Source organism: Oncorhynchus masou, chromosome 17, assembly GCF_036934945.1.
Source record: "Oncorhynchus masou masou isolate Uvic2021 chromosome 17, UVic_Omas_1.1, whole genome shotgun sequence".
Classification (NCBI taxonomy): domain Eukaryota; kingdom Metazoa; phylum Chordata; class Actinopteri; order Salmoniformes; family Salmonidae; genus Oncorhynchus; species Oncorhynchus masou.
In genome coordinates this window covers 18,798,157-18,819,381 of record NC_088228.1, presented here as the reverse complement: position 1 = coordinate 18,819,381, position 21,225 = coordinate 18,798,157, and the positions used below count along the sequence as shown (strand labels likewise).

Genomic DNA, 21,225 nt, shown 5'->3' with positions numbered 1-21,225 from the left:
CTATACACATCTTGGAGTAGAGTACTGTACATTCCCTATACATTTCTCATGACTGGGTTTCCTGAAAAGCAGAAATGTTTGCCCACAGGATGTTTTCTGTCTCCATGCTATTCCACAATATGCTTTTGGATTGGCTGCTTCATTTAGGGGATCGGAATGCCATTTAATTCTGTCCCAAATGGCACCCTATTCCCTATATTAAAGGTAGTGCACTATATGAGGAAGGGAATAGGGTGCCATTTTGGATGCGCATTTGTTACAATGAGCTGTTGGCTGTGTTATCTTCTCTTTCAGAGTAGGCGTAATGGAATGAGAATGTCTGATAACGTTGACTTAATTCATGAACATTATTGTGATTTTAGATTTGTTCTCTTTTGCTCATTTGCTTTAATTGCTGTTCTTTCCAGCGGAAATACCATAGACTTTTATATAATGGTGAAATACCAAACTGCCACTTGAATTTTAATACTAGAATCCTGGTAGGTGCAGGTAGCTTACAACTAGTTTTTTTAAAGCCAAATCAAAACTCTGTAGCCCTACTTGAATTGCGTCATCAACAACTTTAGCTGCCGCAAGGAGCAAAATGTCCAATTTGTGAATGGCGTTTGGGTTACGGCGGGTTGTGGTCCAAGTATGTGGTTGCGTGCCTGTGTAGTGTTTACGCTGACCTGCACAGATGAGGGTCTAATGGATGAATGAGCCACTCTGTGATTGGATGGTGTCTTTTTACACACTGGCCCTAGCCTGCCGTCTGAGCTGGGTGTCCTGTGACACCATCTGGCCAGCTCTCTTTCACCCACACCAGAACCTGGGTACAGATACTATTTTAAATCTTTTAAATACTTTGAGCATTTGCACTAGCCTGCTTGGAGTTCAACTCAATGGGCTGTGTTTGGGTCTATTCTTTAAGCCAGGAAAGTTCAGTAGAGCACAAAGTATGTGAAATTATTTCAAATAGCATTTAAACCAAGGTCTAACCCACACTGGCTCAACTAGAGAAAGGTATCAGTGAGAAAGATGCCCGTCCCTCCTCCCTCCTTGTTAACACTGGGTTCCCTGTGTCCTCGCTAGGCCTCTAGGGAACACTCTTAATCTCCTCAACACCCACACGAGGGGAGAGGATACTTATGTCTCTCTGTGGCTGTCTCTGTGGCTGTCTCTCTCTGTGGCTGTCTCTCTCTGTGGCTGTCTCTCTCTGTGGCTGTCTCTCTCTGTGGCTGTCTCTCTCTGTGGCTGTCTCTCTCTGTGGCTGTCTCTCTCTGTGGCTGTCTCTCTCTGTGGCTGTCTCTCTCTGTGGCTGTCTCTCTCTGTGGCTGTCTCTCTCTGTGGCTGTCTCTCTCTGTGGCTGTCTCTCTCTGTGGCTGTCTCTCTCTGTGGCTGTCTCTCTCTGTGGCTGTCTCTCTCTGTGGCTGTCTCTCTCTGTGGCTGTCTCTCTCTGTGGCTGTCTCTCTCTGTGGCTGTCTCTCTCTGTGGCTGTCTCTCTCTGTGGCTGTCTCTCTCTGTGGCTGTCTCTCTCTGTGGCTGTCTCTCTCTGTGGCTGTCTCTCTCTGTGGCTGTCTCTCTCTGTGGCTGTCTCTCTCTGTGGCTGTCTCTCTCTGTGGCTGTGTCTCTCTGTGGCTGTCTCTCTCTGTGGCTGTCTCTCTCTGTGGCTGTCTCTCTCTGTGGCTGTCTCTCTCTGTGGCTGTCTCTCTCTGTGTCTCTCTGTGGCTCTCTGTGTCTCTCTGTGTCTCTCTGTGGCTCTCTCTGTGGCTCTCTGTGTCTCTCTGTGTCTCTCTGTGGCTCTCTGTGGCTCTCTGTGGCTCTCTCTGGCTCTCTCTGTGGCTCTCTCTGGCTCTCTCTGTGGCTCTCTCTGTCTCTCTCTGTCTCTCTCTGTCTCTCTCTGTCTCTGTGGCTGTCTCTCTCTGTCTCTGTGGCTGTCTCTCTGTGGCTCGCTGTGGCTGATTCTCTCTGTGGCTGTGTCTCTCTGTGGCTGTCTCTGTGTCTACACTAGAGGTCGACCGATTAATTGGAATGGCCGATTAATTAGAGCCGATTTCAAGTTTTCATAATCGAAATCGGTATTTTTTGGACACAGATTTTGCCCTTTTTACACATTTAATTAATCTTTATTTATCTATGCAAGTCAGTTAAGAACACATTCTTATTTTCAATGACTGCTCAGGAACGTGGGTTAACTGCCTCGTTCAGGGGCAGAAGGACAGATTTTTACCTTGTCAGCTCGGGGGATTCAATCTTGCAACCTTACAGTTAACTAGTCCAACACTCTAACCACTTGATTACATTGCACTCCACAAGGAGACTGCCTGTTACGCGGATGCATTAGAAGCCAAGGTAAGTTGCTAGCTAGCATTAAACTTATCTTATAAAAAAAACAATCAATCATAATCACTAGTTAACTACACATGGTGGTTGATATTACTAGTTTATCTAGCGTGTCCTGCGTTGCATATAATCGATGCGGTGCGTATCGTTGCTCCAATGTGTACCTAACCATGAACATTAATGCCTTTCTTAAAATCAGTACTCAGAAGTATGTATTTTTAAACCTGCATATTTAGCTAAAAGAAATCCAGGTTAGCAGGCAATACTAACCAGGTGAAGTTGTCACTTTTCTTGCGTTCATTGCACGCAGAGTCAGTATATATGCAACAGTTTGGGCCGCCTAATTTGCCAGAATTTGACGTAATTTTGACAAAGTTGAAGGTTGTGCAATGTAACAGGAATATTTAGACTTATAGATGCCACTCGTTAGATAAAACACGGAAGAGTTCTGTAATTCACTGAAAGAATAAACGTCTTGTTTTCGATATGATATTTTCCGGATTCGACCATATTAATGACCTAAGGCTCGTATTTCTGTGTGTTATTATTATGTTATAACTATGGTTTGATAGAGCAGTCTGACTGAGCGGTGGTAGGCAGCTGCAGGCTCGTAGGCATTCGTTCAAACAGCACTTTTATGCGTTTTGCCAGCAGCTCTTCGTTGTGTAACCGATGTGAAATGGCTAGCTAGTTAGCGGGGTGCACGCTAATAGCGTCTCAAATGTCACTCGCTCTTGGAGTTGTTATTCCCCTTGCTCTGCATGGGTAACTCTGCTTGGCTGTTGTCGTTGTGTTCCTGGTTCGAGCCCAGGTAGGGGTGAGGAGAGGGACGGAAGCTATACTGTTACACTGACAATACTAAGGTGCCTATAAGAACATCCAATAGTCAAAGGTTAATGAAATACTAATGGTATAGAGAGAAATAGTTCTATAATTCCTATAACTTCAACCTAAAACTTCTTACCTGGGGATATTGAAGTCTCATGTTAAAAGGAGCCACCAGCTTTCATATGTTTTCATGTTCTGTGGAAGGAACTTAAACGTTAGCTTTCTTACATGGCACATATTGCACTTTTACTTTCTTCTCCAACACTTTGTTTTTGCATTATTTAAACCAAATTGAACATGTTTCATATTTTATTTGATGCTTAATTGATTTTGATGTATTATATTAAGTTAAAATAAGTGTTCATTCAGTATTGTTGTAATTGTCATTATTACAAATAAATAAATACAATTGGCCAATTAATCGGTATCGGCTTTTTTTGTCCTCCAATAATCGGTATCGGATTGAAAAATCATAGCATTGAAACATCATAATCGGTCGACCTCTGGTCTACACCTCCTTTGCTCTCACATCGTGGTGTTGAGAAAAGGCCTCTGCTGTGAAGTGCTGTGTTTTCTCCACTGGTTGACAGTGAATTGATTTAGCGTTCCAGGTTAGTCCCCCTGAAGGTCGTAGTGGCAGTGTGTGCTGCTCTCCAAGTCCTGTTCATCTAAAAAGCTTTTCATGTGGCCTGGTTAAGCAGATTATTTCTTTAGGTGGATTGAGATCAAATGGGGTGACAGAGGTAGACCTAGCTACTCCTCATTGCCAAGCCTCTCTTCCCCCCCCAGTTCAAACTCAGCAAAACCTTGCCACTAATATAGGTCAAACTATTCCAACCTGATGTGAAACGGGGTCCTACTAAGTGCTTTGAGGGGCTCTGCTCGACCCTAACGATTGAAGTAACGAGCAAACATCCAGTCTAAGTAATTACAGATATTTGTAGAATCTACTCTGCCCCCTGATTTTAATCTTTTCATTCTCGATTGGATCAGAGACCCACAACTGCACTTAATAAATCTGAATGTAACATTGTGTGTTGAGTGGGACCCCTTCCAGGAAGGGTATGCTTGGCCCTGTGGCCGGGAGCTCACGAGGGGAGGGGGGGTGGACTAGAGGGGCTAGCTCCTGGCTGTATGTTATGTGGAAGAGGAAGCCTCTGAGATATTGAGTCCTGTCTGATGGGGCTCTGAGGTTACATTCCAAATGGCACCCTTTTCCCTACATAGCAGTGCACTATATAAGGATTAGGGTGCCATTTGGGAGACATTGTCTGCGGGCTGACTGGCCTGGTACCGAGGTGACGAAAGAGGGGTGTTGGAGAGAGACTGGTTAGGAGGACAGAGTTCTATAGCTGAGAACTATAGCTAGCTCAACTGGTTTATTGTGGCTGTGTTTTTGTGCCATGTCATTGTGATTTAAAACGAGACATTACCGTTCCTCTTAACCCCCTTTTTCCGTTTCCTCAGATCAGTCTAACAGGAGTTATTTCTGACTACAGTCTCTCTATCACACAGTGTAACACTGGAAAAGGGCAGCCTGGTTGTAAATTGAGTGAATAAGTAGTAATTCCCACTGAGGACCTGTACTTAAGATTCCAGATGAGCTTATAGTCGCACACACACACAAACACACGGAGGAATGTAACGCACTTGACTTCAGGACTAAGCACAAATCCATGCCTGCAGAGAGTAATGAACATTGGCTAGGTAATAGGCATATCTTGTTACTGACACAGGCCCTGGCTATGTCCCAAATGGTAGCCTATATAGTGGAATACTTTTGACCAGCCTCTATGGGCCCTGGTCAAAACTAGTGCGCTATATAGGGAATAGCGTGCTATTTGGGGGACACACTCCATAGGACCAGTGTTGTATTGGCCCCTCTGCCTGTCATTATTTATCTCCATTTCAAATGGCACCCTATTCCCTATATAGTGCAGTACTTTGACCAGAGCCCTATGTAGGGAATAGGGTGCTATTTAGGACACAAGCATGTGTACGTGACCTTGTGTGGTCGCCGATTTCACAATATATGAACTTGACTTCAGATAGCTACCCAAATTTGTAGCGAAATTTGTCAAACTTGATTTTTGAGTCATGACACAACGTTGTTCTAATGTTAATTTGTGTTGTGCAGCGCCATTGCTTCACATCTCTGCTGTGTCTGGAAGGCTCTGTTCCCTCAAACCACAATATTTCTCAATCCCAGTTTACACACAGGGTGTTTTTACACTACCAAAATATGAGGTAAGATCTTCCTTCTACATCTCTTTACATTATTGGAGGTAGTGTGGGCCATGGCCAAAGCTTCATGTGTGTCTAGCTAATAGTATACCTCACCGGTTGAGTTGTCAGCCTACTGATCAGATAAACAGTAAAGGCGAGCATAGACTGGTCAAAATGAAAGAGCGTGCCATTTGGGACACAGCCTGTTGGAGGGTTGTACTGTAGTAGAGTGAACGAGTCCTCCAGAATCAACCATGTGAGAGTTGTTCTCGCCAAAGAAAGGGTACCTCAGAGAGTTCTATTGTCATTAAGGTCTCTGCTGTTTGTCTTGGCCTCGATGAAACTGGCTATGTGCTCATTTAGCTATTTCTAGACCATGATGTTGGTCTGGAGCCTGGTCCAATCCCAAACTCTTTCACCCCCTAGCTGACTCCTCAGATACCTTCCAAATGGCACCCTATTCCCTATATAGCCTAGTGCACAACTTTCAACGAGGCTCCAAAGGGTGCATGTTAAAAGTATTGCACTATATAGGGTGCAATAGGGAATCCTTTGTACATTACAGTAGGGTTGGCGTGCTGCTAGGACAGGAGAAAGAAGTAAGGGGATTTCTCTGGATTGTATTATGTTGTAATGTTTGTTAATCTCCCCCCAGATAGTTGCAGTAGCTTTGTCTTCGTTCTGTCAGCTCCCAGCCACGTTGCCTAAGTAACTTACTGTCCTCCATCTGTCAACGCAGCACACGGAGAGGCTCTCCCTTCATGCTTAATCCTAAATCTACAGTCACTTAATTATGCTCTCAGATGTGTGTGTACACGCACATGTTTCCCCCTCCAATTTGTTCTCTGCATTAATTCACACCAGAAAGAGAGCACTGCAGCAAAACTAGTTCTCAGGGCTATACTAAAACCTCTTGGCAGTGCAAGTTTTTGTCAGTCATACAGTAAACTACATGCAAATTTGCCTACATGACCAAGGAAGGAGGGGAATGGGTTTGGCTAAACATGCCTTGGTGTTCTTCTCTGTAGGGATAGGGAGAGATTTGAAGAAGGATGAGTTTGGCTCTTAAACCTGCATTGGGGCTGCTGAGAAACTGTGTTGTGAGGATGACTTCTGCTGAGCAGAACAAATGCAGCATCCGTAATATCATTAATATTAATGAAGTATAAATATACAGTGCCTTCATGAAGTATTCATACCTCTTGACTAATTCCACATTTTGTTGTTGCAGCCTGAATTCAAAATGTATTAAATAAAATAAAAAATCTCACCCATCTACAGACAATAGCTCATAATGATAAAGTGAAAACATGTTTTTAGAAATGTTTGCAAATGTATTGAAAATGAAATACAGACATTTCATTACATAAGTATTCACACTCCTGAGTCAATACATGTTAGAATCACCTTTGGCAGCAATTACAGCTGAGACTTTCTGGGTATATCTCTTAAGAACTTTGCACACCTGGATTGTACACTTTTTGCATATTTATTCTTAAACCTCTGTCAAGTTCGTTGTTGATCATGGCTATACAGCCATCTTCAAGTCTTGCCATAGTCTTGAAAATTTATGTCAACTGTAACTCAGCCACTCAAGACCATTCAATGTCATCTTTGTAAGCAACACCAGTGTATATTTTTGGGCTTGCATATTAGGTTGTCTTTCAGTGTCTGTTGGAAATCATACTGAACCAGGTTTTCCCCTAGGATTATGCCTGTGCTTAGCTCTATTCTGTTTATTTTAAGCCTACAATCCCTAGTCCTTGCCGATGACAAGCATACCCATAACATGATGCAACCACCACCATGCTTGAAAATATGAGGAGTGGTACTCAGTGACATGTTGGATTTGCCCCAAACGTAATGCTTTGTATTCAGGACATAAAGTTCATTTCTTTGCCAAGTATTTTTGCAGTTTTACTTTAGTGCCTTAATGCAAACAGGATGCATGTTTTACAATATTTGTGTTCTGTACAGGCTTGCTTCTTTTCACTCTGTCATTTTAGGTTAGTGTTGTGGAGTAACATCAAATAGGGCTGGGTAATATATCAAATTAGTTGAATTCTAATGTGTGTTTTAACACAATGTTCAAAATGCCTGTATCGCAAGAATCAACATTTTATTTATAGTTTTCGTATTTATGTTCATTTCACTACTTTTTAGTCTCCTTCACTCCTCCTGTGCTGTGTGCACTGTGTACCTTCCCACTCACACACAGACACCAAGCCCATTCCCCTGCCACTCACAACAACGACAAAAGATAACTTCTTCCTCTCTGACAAGCGGTTTAAACTCGCTATTTGCATTTCAGGTTTGGTCCAACCGAATCGGTCATATCGACATAAACGCTTAGACATTTATTTCACTGTAATAGAGGAGAACTCGGCCTTTCTAACGATGCCCTTTTCATGTCTCAACTCCCAAAATTGAGAGACCCAGACCCTACTAAAATGAGAGTATCAATGAACCTGATTTTGGAACATTAATGCTCAGTTTGTCAAGTGTGGCATTGCGGTACCACATACCCGCTAGTAACATTTTAGCCAGACTTATGCGCTAGCTGTCTAGTTTGTTTTATTAATGTGCAATGAGCATACGACACATTTATATAAAGAATTGGCAACTCGTTGTCATTCTGAGAAATAAGCAGCATCTTATCCAGTTAGGCCACTTGATTTCAACATCTAAAAGTGAACAGGCTGTGTTTCAAACAGTTGGAGATGGGAAGGAGGGCGTGTTTGATAAATTCCACTGTTTTACTTTGTTAGCAAGCAAATAGATCCAAGTTGGCTAGATTTCATATTTAACGTTTAGCTGACTACTCACTAGCACGTGGGCTTGTGCTTCAGAGATTGAGACCTGTGTTAATGTTCTATAATGCTACCAGAAGTTAGTCATTATTAGTGAATGTGCCTTATGCATGTTTCTGGTTTAACTAAAAGGGCATTTTCATAGACTCGAAAGCCAGATCAGTGATTATTGCAAAAAAGCAGGTTAAACTATTTTGATAAAATAATGAATTTATTAGTGGGTCTTATGGTTGTGGAAGGCTTATATTTAGCCTAGGTATAGTTGTACATGCAAGGTTTTGACCTTTTTTTCATTGTGCAAAAAAGCTTGTTTTAAAGAACATTAAAACATTTTGAGATGTATCGTGAATTGCCCATAAATTTGAAAAAAAATCTAGATTTTAGGCCATATCGCCCAGCCCTAACTATGTCGTCGATCCATCTGCAGTTTTCTCCTATCACACTCATCAAACTGTAACCATTTTAACCTCTCTGTTAGGAAGGATACCTGTGTCTTCTGTTGTGACTGGGTGTATTGATACATCATTTAAAGTGAAATTAATTACTTCACAATGGTGAAAGGGATATTCAATGTCTACTTTAATTTTTTTTTTATCCATCTACCAATAGGTGCCCTTCTTTGTGAACCATTGGAAAACCTCAAATCTGTGTTTTCAAATTCACTGCTTGACTGAGGGACCTTGCATATAATTCTGCGTGGGGTACAGATATGAGGTAGTCATTTAAGTCATGTTACTCACAGTGAGCCCACGCAACCTATTATGTGACTTGTTAAGCACATTTTTACTCCTGAACTTATTTAGGCTTGCCATAACAAAAGGGTTGAATACTTATTGACTGAAGACATTTTAGCTTTTCCTTTTTTTATTAATCTGTTAACATTTCTAAAAACGAAGTTCCATGTTGACATCATGGGTCATTGTGTGTAGATCAGTGACACAATCTCAATTTAATCCATTTTAAATTCAGGCTGTAACAAAATGTAGAAGTTCTGGAAGAGCGCAAGGGAGCGTGAAAGAGTGGAGAGTGAGATGCTGGCAGCCAGAAATGCTGGGAGCCAGCAAGGCAGCCAGAGATGCTGAGAGAGGAAAAAGCGGTATGCTTAGCCTTGTCACACAGTCCATCCTCCCTCCAGCCAGCCTGTTCCCTCAGTACAACACTGGTCTTTGTGCTCAGCCGTGCATGGCGACGCAGCACACGTCATTGACAGAGTGGCCTGTCTGTGCACTGAGCTAGAATCTCCACTGCCTGTTTGGACTGTGCCCAGAACCCATGGTGCTCTGCATTATCCCAGGTAGAGGTCGACCGATTATGATTTTCAACGCCGATACCGATTGGAGGACCAAAAAAGCAGATTAATCGGACGATTTTTAATTTATTTAATTTAAATTTTATTATTATTTATTAATTAATTTTAATTATTTGTAATAATGAAAATTACAACAATACTGAATTAACACTTATTTTAACTTAGTATAATACATCAATAAAATCAATTTAGCCTCAAATAATGAAATGGGTGCAATTTGGTTTAAATAATGCAAAAACAAAGTGTTGGAGAAGAAAGTAAAAGTGCAATATGTGCCATGTAAAAAAGCTAACGTTTAAGTTCCTTGCACAAAACATGAGAACATATGAAAGCTGGTGGTTCCTTTTAACATGAGACTTCAATATTCCAAGGTAAGAGGTTTTAGGTTGAAGTTAATATAGTATTTATAGGACTATTTCTCTCTGCCATTTGTATTTCATATACCTTTTGACTATTGGATGTTCTTATAGGCACTTTAGTATTGCTAGTGTAGCAGTATAGCTTCCGTCCCTCTCCTTGCCCCTACCTGGGCTCGAACCAAGAACACACCGACAACAGCCACCCTCGCTACCCATCGCTCCACAAAAGCCGCCACGGCCCTTGCAGAGCAAGGGAAACGACTACTTCAAGGTTTCAGAGAGAGTTGCGTCACCGATTTGAAATGCTATTAGCGCGCACCCCGCTAACTAGCTGGCCATTTCACATTGCTTACACCAGCCAATCTCGAGAGTTGATAGGCTTGAAGTCATAATCTGCTCAATACTTTGAAGTACAGCGAAGAGCTGCTGGCAAACGCACACAAGTGCTGTTTGAATGAATGCTTATGAGCCTACTGCTGCCTACCACTGCTCAGACTGCTCTATCAAATCCAACTTAAGTCTAATACAATAAAACACACAGAAATACTAGCCGTTGGTCAATAATATGGTCAAATCCAGAAACTGTGATTTCGAAAACAAAATGTTTATTCTTTCAGTGAAATACGCAACCGTTACGTATTTTATCTAATAGGAGGCATCCTTAAGTCCAAATATTCCTGTTACATTGCACAACCTTCAATGTTATGTCATAATTCCGTAAAATTCTGGCATATTAGTTCTCAACGAGCCAGGCAGCCCAAACTGTTGCATATACCCTGACTCTGCATGCAATGAACTCAAGAGAAGTGACACAATTTCCCTAGTTTAATATTGCCTGCTAACCTGGATTTCTTAACTAAATATGCAGATTTAAAAATATATAATTCTGTGTATTGATTTTAAGAAAGGCATTGATGTTTATGGTTAGGTACATTCGTGCAACGATTGTGCTTTTTACGCAAATGCGCTTTTGTTTTGTCATCCCCCGTTTGGCGAAGTTGGTCTTCACACAGTTTGCAACGAGCCAGGCTGCCCAAACTGCTGCATATAGCCTGACTCTGTTGCACAGAACGCAAGAGAAGTGACACAATTTCCCTAGTTAAAAGAAATTCATGTTAGCAGGCAATATGAATTAAATATGCAGGTTTAAAAATATATGCCTGTGTATTGATTTTAAGAACGGCATTGATGTTTATGGTTAGGAACACTTTGGTGCAATGACAGTGCTTTTTTCGCGAATGCGCTTGTTAAAAACCGTTTGGCCAAATAGGCTATGATTCAATGATAAATTAACAGGCACCGCATCGATTATATGCAACGCAGGACAAGCTAGATTAACTAGTAATATCATCAACCATGTGTAGTTAACTAGTGATTATGTTGAGTGTTTTTTATAAGATACGTTTAATGCTAGATGGCACCTGACCTTGGCTCCTGGCTGCACTCGCATAACAGGTAGTCAGCCTGCCACGCAGTCTCTTCATGGAGTGCAATGTAATCGGCCATGATCGGTGTCCAATAATGCTGATTACCGATTATTATGACAACTTGAAATCGGCCCTAATTAATCGGCCATTCCGATTTAATCGACCGACCTCTAAACCTAGGACACATCCTCGTAGAGAAGGGCCTTAAAACTATGGCCCTGGGCAGGTCTGGAGTAAGGCCAAAGGCAACATGCAGCCAAGCTAGGTGAACCAGGGGGAACCCCAGGATCAGATTAGCAGTCTTAGCTATAGCATGTAGAGTTTCTGTACTTTCTGTACATGTTTGAGACCAGAAGGGTGTTCCTGCAGCCATTCTGACTCCAGGCCTGTTGCTGCTAGAGTCGGTTGATGAGGACAGAGCTGGAGCCTGTCTGAGATGTTCCCACTGTGTGTGTGTTGAAATAAGATGCATTTTGATTCAGGCGACTAATTGTCTCCCTATTTCGAATATGGAGAACACGCCATGATGGAAAAATACTGCTGTCTTGGTGCCGGTACAAGCTAACAAGCGCAAAAATTCTATTGGGATTTTGTCAACGACACGATATATCAACAAAAACAAAAAATCCCAATATGTAACTGTTGATTACCCCCCCCCCCCATCACTAAAGGCTATGGGTTTGATCATTTATGTATTGTGTGTCTGAAGGTGGGGGGTTGAGTAAGGCCAGAAGCTGTGCTGAAATGGAAGAAAACGGACAAACATGGAGTGAACTAGCCTAACCTGAACCTGCTTGTTTTTCGTTGCAAAACTGTTTGTTGCCAAACGGTTTTCTACGTGTGCACTAATGAATAGGATCCGGGTTTCCAGCATGCTACACCACCACAACTGTCGTTGTTTACTCCAGATCCAGAAACCCACTGGGACATGTGGTGTGTTATTTACACTAGGCTGTTTTTACTGGACGGACCGGGGCTTCTGGGAATGCATTTTACACACTGCTCTCTGATGTGGCTGACCCTGTTTAAACCAAAGAAGATAGTATCCCCTCAGCAGACTACTACACAGAACACGTGCTTGAGGCCAAGCCCCTTGGGTAGAAATACAAAATTGACATGGGCCAATATTCACTGAAAATCACTGACGGCTCTGGTTCAACCAGGATATGACTGCTCTGAAGCTGTTTATACAGTATATAGGTGTTCTTGTAAGCAACTGAATAGCCACAGAAAGGGGAATAGTAGCCTTTTTAATACTTCAGCCTTGAACAGACCATAAAAGGCCACACCATTGCAGTGTTGAAGTGAGAGGCTGACGAGTGTTGTAGAAGGGGTCAAAGTGGCCTCCTCGCCCCAGGGCCAGTGTGCTTACTGTGGATCATAGATCAACCTGTCTGTCTGTGTCGGTCTCGCGCTCGCTCTAAAATCGTGAGAATAGATTAACATCAATCCAGTTTGTACACTCACTGTTTTAGAAAATAAATGGGCCACTTGGCCACCCACCACCTCACTCCCTCCCCCATTGTGATTTGTTTTGTGTACACTCTGTGTTTGCACCCTGCCCTGAGCCATCTGACCACTAAGGGACTGGCTCTTTAAGGATGCACCGAGTAGGTCCAGTTTGTCAATTTAACTGGTTATGTTAAGGAATCCATTGGTGTTAATGTGCGCTCTGCTCTCCACTTTTTCCTGTAGTCCACTCCCTCTATCCCCCTGACAGACTGTCATTCTGGCTGCACCCTAATTTGGAGTTACCAAGGTCGTGTTCATTAGGCACCAAATGGAACAAAACAGACAAACAGGGCGGGATGATCTGGTCCAATAAGAAACACACATTTCCAAACACTCAGTTTACCGTTGTATGCCCTAAGGAACAAATCTGTGTTTTATTGCCATCTGAGACAGGTCATCTTTAATATGTGATTGATTGAACCAAAACCGTTCCTTCAATGGGGTATCAGTGGAGAGGTGCCTCCCCCTCCCTTCCACACTTTCCCCAGATCTGATGTGTGAGGGGGTGGGGGAGAGAGAGGAGTGAGTCTACCAGAATAGGAATGAAGATCTAGGATCAGTTTAGCCTTTTTACTCCATAATGAATAAATGGCAGTCCTGATCTTACAGTAGGTCCTAGATCAGCACTGCTACTTTGAGACGCTATATGAATACTGGCCCAGATGGTATCTACAGGGGTCCAGTACTGCCTAAATGTGGTGAGTGACTTATCTGTCAGAGTCGTAATGATCTTAATGCTATGCGTCAGCTCCACAAGGTCTCCTCCATTGTCCCTCACTGTCAGGGTTTAACACCATGGGGACACATCAGTCACGGTTACAGAATGCAGAATATATTACAGTGCCAGCCTCCATATTCATCACTCTCTGTATATCTGCTCTCGGTCTCTCTGTGTAGGCCTACCTCTTGGTTCTTCTCACTCGTTCTCACAATTTCTCTGTCTCCTCTCTTGATGTTTCCCAACACTCTCATGTTGACAGTTGATCTGTGTCTGCTGTGTTATGGCCCTAGCCTTGGCCATTTCTTTTAAATGGAACCAGATTGTAATGCAGGTCATTCTCCTAGTATCGTGAAAGATTGTCAGTCTATACAGTATAAATGATATGATGTGGCTACCCTCAGGGCTGTCTTCACGACGCTGTGCTCTTAAACCGTCTCAACCCTGTCAAGACTGGCCCTAAACATCTCCCCCTTCTTTCTCTCCTCTCCCCCCTCCCACTCGCTCAGGCTGTCTCTCCTCTCCATGTGTTGTATGGGTATTTTTACCAGAGACAATGGGATATGTAAAATACCCATTTCTCTTGCTTATGCAGTAAATGGACAATACATGAATCTTCTTCTTCTTCCCCTAGGATGCCAGCTACTGGTTACAGGTGCACCGGTTGGAGCATGGGGACGGAGGTATCCTGGACCTGGATGACGTGCTGTGTGATGTGGCTGATGACAAAGACCGGGTAAGGGAACTGAAGCATGGGGTGTTCTAGCGCTTTAAGACAGTGAGAGAGTGGGTGAGTCCAACCTGCTGTTTTCTAGCACTTCCTCCTGTCTGTCCTGTCAGTTGTTCACTGTCCTATAGTAAACATGTGGTTGGAAATGCTACTTCAAGCAAGGGCCATGTGTCATCATGTATAAAGGATGACATGAGAGCAAAAACTCTAGGGCATAAGTAGGTTTTGCCTACACTGTACGTGAACAACCCTTTTGGCAACAACACTGGCTATCTGGTTAGTGCTTGGCATTTGTCGTTTGATACACGTACCTAGGTTGCTGCCAAAATAATGGAAACGCATGTTCCGAGATTCATCCATTGGCATTCAGGAGTATACCACTCAGTCACTGGCTTCATCAATAAATGCATCAACAACGTTGTCGTCCCCACAGTGACTGTACATACATATCCAGCAACATCCAGTTCTAGCTAAAGGCTAGAACTGCCGCTTTCAAGGAGCGGGACACTACTCTGGATGTTTATGAGAAATCCTGTTATCCCCTCTGAAGCATCAAACAGGCAAAGCGCCAATACAGGACGAAGATTGCATCCTACTGCACCGGCTCTGATGCTCGTTGGATGTGGCAGGGCTTGCAAACAATTTCGGACGACAAAGGGGAAACCAGCCGCGAGCTGCCCAGTGACGCGAGCCTACCCAATTACCTAAATGCCTTTCATCCTCACTTCGAGGCAAGCAACACTGAAACATGTGTCTGTCGTAAAGGGCTGAAGCATGCATGAGAGCATCAGCTGTTCCCGGACAACTGTGTAATCACGCTCTCTGTAGCTGATGTGAGCAAGACCTTTTTAAACAGGTCAACATTCACAAGGCCGCAGGGCAGATTACCAGGACGTGTACTGGGCATGCACGGACCAACTGGCAAGTGTCTTCACTGACATTTTCATCCTCTCCATGACCGATTCTGTAATACCTACATGTTTCAAACAGACCACCATTGTCCCCAAGAAAGTGAAGGTAACCTGCCTACATGGCTACCGCCCCATAGCACTCACACAGGTAGCCATGAAGTGCTTTGAAAGGCTGTTCATGGCTTACTGCAAACCCTAGACCCCCTCCAATTTGCATACGGCCCCAACAGATCCACCGATGACGCAATCTCTATTGCACTCCACACTGCCCTTTCACCCTGGACAAAAGTGTGAATTCTGTTCATTGACTACAGGTCAGTGTTCAACACCATAGTGCCCACAGCTCAGCACTAAGCTAAGAACCCTGGGACTAAACACCTCCCGCTGCAACTGGATCCTGGACTTCCTGATAGGCTGCCCCCAGGTGGTAAGGGTAGGTAACAACACATCTGCCACGCTGATCGGTAACACGGGTCAGTAATAAGCCTGATCACTGACAACGACGAGACCGCCTCTAGGTAGGTCAGAGACCTGGCAGTGTGGTACCAGGACAACACCTTTCTCAACATGAGCAAGACAAAGGAGCTGATCGTGAACTACAGGAAAAGGAGGGCCAAACACGCCCCCATTCACATCGAGGTTATAGTGGAGCTGGTCGAGTGTTTCTAGCTCTTTCGTGTCCAACAAACTACCATGGTCCAAACATACCAAGACAGTCATGAGGACACAACAACACCTTTTCCCCCTCAGTAGACTGAAAATATTTGGTATGGATCCCCAGATCCTCAAAAGGTGCTACGACTGCACCGTCGCAATCATCTTGACCGGTTGCCTCACCGCCTGGTATGGCAATTGCTCGGCATCCGACCGTAAGGCGCGACAGGAGGTAGTGCGTACGGCCCAGTACATCACTGGGACCAAGCTTACTGCAATCCAGGACCTTTATACTAGGCTGTGTCAGAGGAAAGCCCATACAATTGTCAGGGACTCCAGTTACCCACATCATAGACTGTTCTCTCTGCTACCACACGGCAAGCGGTACTGGAGCGCCAAGTCTAGGTCCAAAAGGCTCCTTAACAGCTTCTATCCCCAAGCCCTTCTTTGAACACTGTGTTAACAAACCTCCAAACAAGCTTCAATGCCATCCAACTTTCCTTCTGTGGCCTCCAACTGCTCTTAAACGCTAGTAAAACTAAATGCATGCCTTTCAGCTGATCGCTGCCCGCCCGACTAGCATCACTACTCTGGACGGTTCTGACTTAGAATATGTGGACAACTACAAATACCTAGGTGTCTGGCTAGACTGTAAACTCTCCTTCCAGACTCATATTAACCATCTCCAATGAAAAATGTAATCTAGAATTGGCATCCTATTTCGCAACAAAGCCTCCTCCACTCCCGCTGCCAAACACCATCGTAAAACTGACTGTCCTCGACGTCATTTACAAAATAGCCTCCAACACTCTACTCAGCAAATTGGATGCAGTCTATCTCAGTGCCATCCGTTTTGTCACCAAACCCCCATATACTACCCACCACTGTGACTTGTCGGCTGGCCCTCGCGACATATTCGTCACCAGACCCACTGGCTCCAGGTCATCTAAGTCTTTGCTAGGTAAAGCCCCGCCTTAACTCAGCTCACTAGCCACCATAACACCCACCGTAGCACACGCTCCAGCAAGTGTATCTCACTGGTCATCCCCAAAGCCAACACCTCCTTTGGCCCCCTTTCCTTCCAGTTCTCTGCTGCCAGTGACGAACGAATTGCAAACATCTCCCTCACTGACTTTAAGCATTAGCTATCTGAGCAGCTTACCGATCGCTGCAGCTGTACACAGCCCATCTGTAAATAGCCCATCCAATCAACCTACCTCATCCCCATATTGTTTTTAACTTTTTTGTTCTTTTGCACATCTATCACTCCAGGGTTAATTTGCTAAATTGTAATTACTTCGCTACAATGGCCTATTTATTGCTTTACCTCCTCACGCCATTTGCACACATTGTATATAGACTTTTTCTATTGTGTTATTGACTGTACGTTTGTTTATTCCATGTGTAACTCTGTGTCGCACTGCTTTGCTTTATCTTGTCCAGGTCGCAGTTGTAAATGAGAACTTGTTTCAACGAGCTTTCCTGGTTAAATAAAAGTGGGAAAAAATGCTGCTAAATAATTATTAACTTCTTGAAAATCCCCATCCCGGATCCGGGTTTGTGACTAAAGCCTCAGGCTCATTAGCATAACGCAACGTTAACGATTTCTGAAAATCGCAAATAAAATGAAAATAATGCGTCTGCTCTCAAGCTTAGCCTTTTCTTAACAACACTGTCATCTCAGATTTTCAAAATATGCTTTTGAACCATAGAAATTGACTAATTTGTGTAAGAGTATGCAAAGCTAGCATAGCATTTTGAGTAGCATTTAGCACGCAACATTTTCACAAAAACCAGATAACCAAATAAATAAAATCATTTACCTTTGAAGAGCTTCTGATGTTTTCAATGAGGAGACTCTCAGTTACATACCAAATGCTCAAGGTGTTTTTTCACATATCTCTTCATTGATATGCAGTTCGTGGAAGCTTGCTTTCCTCTCTGTATCGCATGGAAAAATACTGGCAGGTGACTTTTGCGCACCAATTTCGGCGCAGGACACCGGGCGGACACCTGGTAAATGTGGTCTCTTATGGTCAATCTTCCAATGATCTGCCTACAAATACGTCACAATGCTGCAGACACCTTGGGGAAACGACAGAAAGGGCAGGCTCATTCCTCTCGCATTCACAGCCATATAAGGAGACAATGGAAAACAGAGCCTCAAAAATCCTTGTCATTTCCTGGATGCCATCTCATCTTGGTTTTGCCTGAAGCTCACGTTCTAGGGCACGCACAGAGAATATCTTGGTATTTCTGGACACGTCAGAGTGTTTTCTTTCGAATGGTATCAATTATATGCATAGTCGAGCATCTTTTTGTGACAAAATATCTTGTTTAAAACGGGAACGTTTTTCATCCAAAAATGAAATAGCGCCCCCATAGATGTAAGAGGTTAAACTGGCCACACGGACTATTTACATTTTCCACTGCTGCCTCTTGCTGTTTATTATCTATGCAATAGCACTTTACCCCCACCTAATATGTACAAATTACCTTGACTAACCTGTACCCCTGCACATTGACTCGGTACCGTTAACCCCTGTATATAGCCTCGTTATTGTGTTCTTTGTGTTTATTACTTTAGTTTATTTAGTAAATATTTTCTTTACCAAATATGCAGTTCAAGAAATAGAGTTAAGGTTGTATTAAAAACCTTACCTGTTGTATTCGGTGCACTTGACAAATACGTTTGGATTTGACTTGAGGATACAAAGTATATAGAAATTCCATCATGCGTAAGGTCATTTATAAAAATGCTGGGGAGGCCATTCGTTTTGGCTAATGAGGCTATACCCCCATGGGATGACAATTCCCCCATCCACTGGGCACGAGTGGTCACTGATTCTTTTAATGAGCATGAAAATGATTTAAGCCATATGCCATGGCCGTCTGTCACCTGATCTCAACCCAATTAAAGACTTGTTGGAGATTCTGGAGATCTATTCCAAGGTGCATTGAAGCTGTTCTGGTTCGTAGTGCCCCAAAGCCCTATTAAGACTTTCTGTTGGTGTATCCTTTATTTTGGCACTTAACTGTATCATGTTAGACCAACGGGAAAATGTGTTTCCTCCCAATGACCATGTAGGTCTTTCCGCTTCTTGACCTGTCCAGATGTGTGAATCCATATGTTTGTTTTTCATCAATAACATAGAAGCATAAATAGATGAGGCAAGCAGTAAACTGTCTGTCTACTTAGAAAGGGCTTGGGCTACTTCACTCACCCCTCTCCACAGAATAGACTATGACCGCACCCAACCCTATTCCCTATATGATGTATTACTTTAGACCAGGGACCATATGGCTCTCTCTAGGGAATCAGGTGCCCTTTACGACAGACACAGTTAGGTGAAACGCAGAGTACAGAGTTCTAAGCTGCGTCCGTTGCCCTCTGGCCACTCGTCTCATTTCCTCATCTGTCACTGTTTCTCACCATTATGAAATTAGTCTGATGGAGAGCGAATCCTCTGAGTGAGGGACAGCAGAGGTCATCAAGGGTCACCTTCTCAGCTGGGTCTGCTGTGCGCCAAGGGGACCGTGCTTTATCAGAATCCGTATTACCGCAATACACTGGACTGAATGTGACCAACGTAATGATAACATTAGGATGCTGTAATGAGTTGCAGTCGGAGATTTAATATGGGAATACATGTGGGAAACCTCCACCAGATGTAGGTTTGGTACAGTGTGTATTGCATATACAAGTGAGTACATTTTAGACTAATGTTCTTCTTACATAGTGGATGTAGCAATCCTGCTTAATGTGAGTGACTCTTACCAGAGTTTACAGCCTGATTTGGGCTCTATCCAGACCATGGTGTGGGTTTGTTTGAGAGTGTATGCATGTTTCCAATCCAATTGTAGACATATTTTCATGCAAATATTCTCAAAAATGCATAAAAGTAGTATGTGCTTTTCCCCACCAGAGATGTTACTATCAAATTGACTTTTTGAGGATAAAAGGCTGTGTGTGATGACACAGTGCACATAAAAATACCTTTTGCAGTTAATTTCCTATGTACAGTTGGGCAAAAAAGTATTTAGTCAGCCACCAATTGCAAGTTCTCCCACTTAAAAAGATGAGAGGCCTGTAATTTTCATCATAGGTCCACTTCAACCATGACAGACAAAATGAGGAAAGAAAATCCAGAGGTTGTGGACTAGTGTCTTTTATACTGATAAGAAGTTCAAACAGGTGCCATTAATACAGGTAACGAGTGGAGGACAGAGGAGCCTCTTAAAGAAGTTACAGGTCTGTTTGTGATCAAATACTTATTTTCCACCATAATTTGCAAATAAATTCATTAAAAATCCTACAATGTGATTTTCTGGATTTTCTTTCCTCATTTTGTCTGTCATAGTTGAAGTGTACCTATGATGAAAATTACAGGCCTCATCTTCTTAAGTGGGAGAACTTGCACAATTGGTGCCTGACTAAATACTTTTTTCCCCACTGTACCTAATAAAAAAATACAAGAGAAATTGGTTTCCATCGCATTTTCAACCCACCAAAAATGTTTGTTTTTATGTAGCGAGTGTGCCTACTCTGTTATTAGCACTCTCAACAATAGCGTGCAGATACAGTAGAATCTCTGCGCTGTTGGCTAGAGCGCACGTATAGCCTACATGAGATTATTATGGACAAAAACAGATTTATTTTTATTTGTCGAACTGCAGCCAAGCATTGGATCATGTCACCAGAATAAAAAAACTTCTGTGTACTGATTGCAAGAAAGAAACATGGCTGTTTATGGTTAGGTACATTTGTGTGCAATGATTGTTTTTTTCCCTAATGAGCTTTTGTTAATTCATCACCCGTTTGGCGGAGTTGAAGTATGCTGTGATTCAATGATAAATGAACAGGCACGGCATTGCATATAATCAACGCGGGATAAATGAACAGGCACGGCATTGCATATAATCAACGCAGGATAAATGAACAGGCACGGCATTGCATATAATCAACGCAGGACAAGCTAGTTACCCTAGTAATATCCTCAACCATTTGTAGTTAACTAGTGATTATGTAAAGATAATTTGAATGCTAGCTAGCAACTTACCTTGGCTCCTTGCAGCCACAGGTCCTTCTGCTGCTGCACTGGCATATCAGTTGGTCAGCCTGCCACACAGTCTCCTCATGGATTGCAATGTAATCAGCGTCCAAAAAGGCCAATGACCACTTGAAATCGTCCCTAATTAATCAGCCAACTTGTGTAGCGTGTTTTGTGAACATTTTAAAAGTTTACCGAAATGTTCTGTTTCCATCAGGCCTGTCGTGAATATATTTAGCTGACATGTACTTGCATAAAAAGGCTGAATGGAAACTTGGAAAGGGGGATACCTAGTCAGTTGTACAACTGAATGCCTTCAACTGAAGTGTCTTCAGTATTTAAACCCTCTGAATCAGAGGTGCTGGGGG

General features: G+C 43.0%; 1 protein-coding gene across 9 annotated transcripts in view; it reads left to right on the top strand.

Moving 5' to 3' along the window:
* The window catches only part of pard3ab (par-3 family cell polarity regulator alpha, b), a 233,326-nt gene that overhangs the window by 35,625 nt on the left and 176,476 nt on the right, over window positions 1-21,225 (top strand). For 8 of the 9 annotated variants that reach the window (XM_064992607.1, XM_064992604.1, XM_064992605.1 and 5 more), the window contains exon 2: window positions 14,146-14,247. In XM_064992607.1, coding sequence (XP_064848679.1) covers window positions 14,146-14,247 — 102 coding nt within the window. Of the gene's footprint in view, window positions 1-9,159; window positions 9,283-14,145; window positions 14,248-21,225 lie in introns of those variants that run through there. The other variant, XM_064992606.1, reaches the window with a different exon arrangement.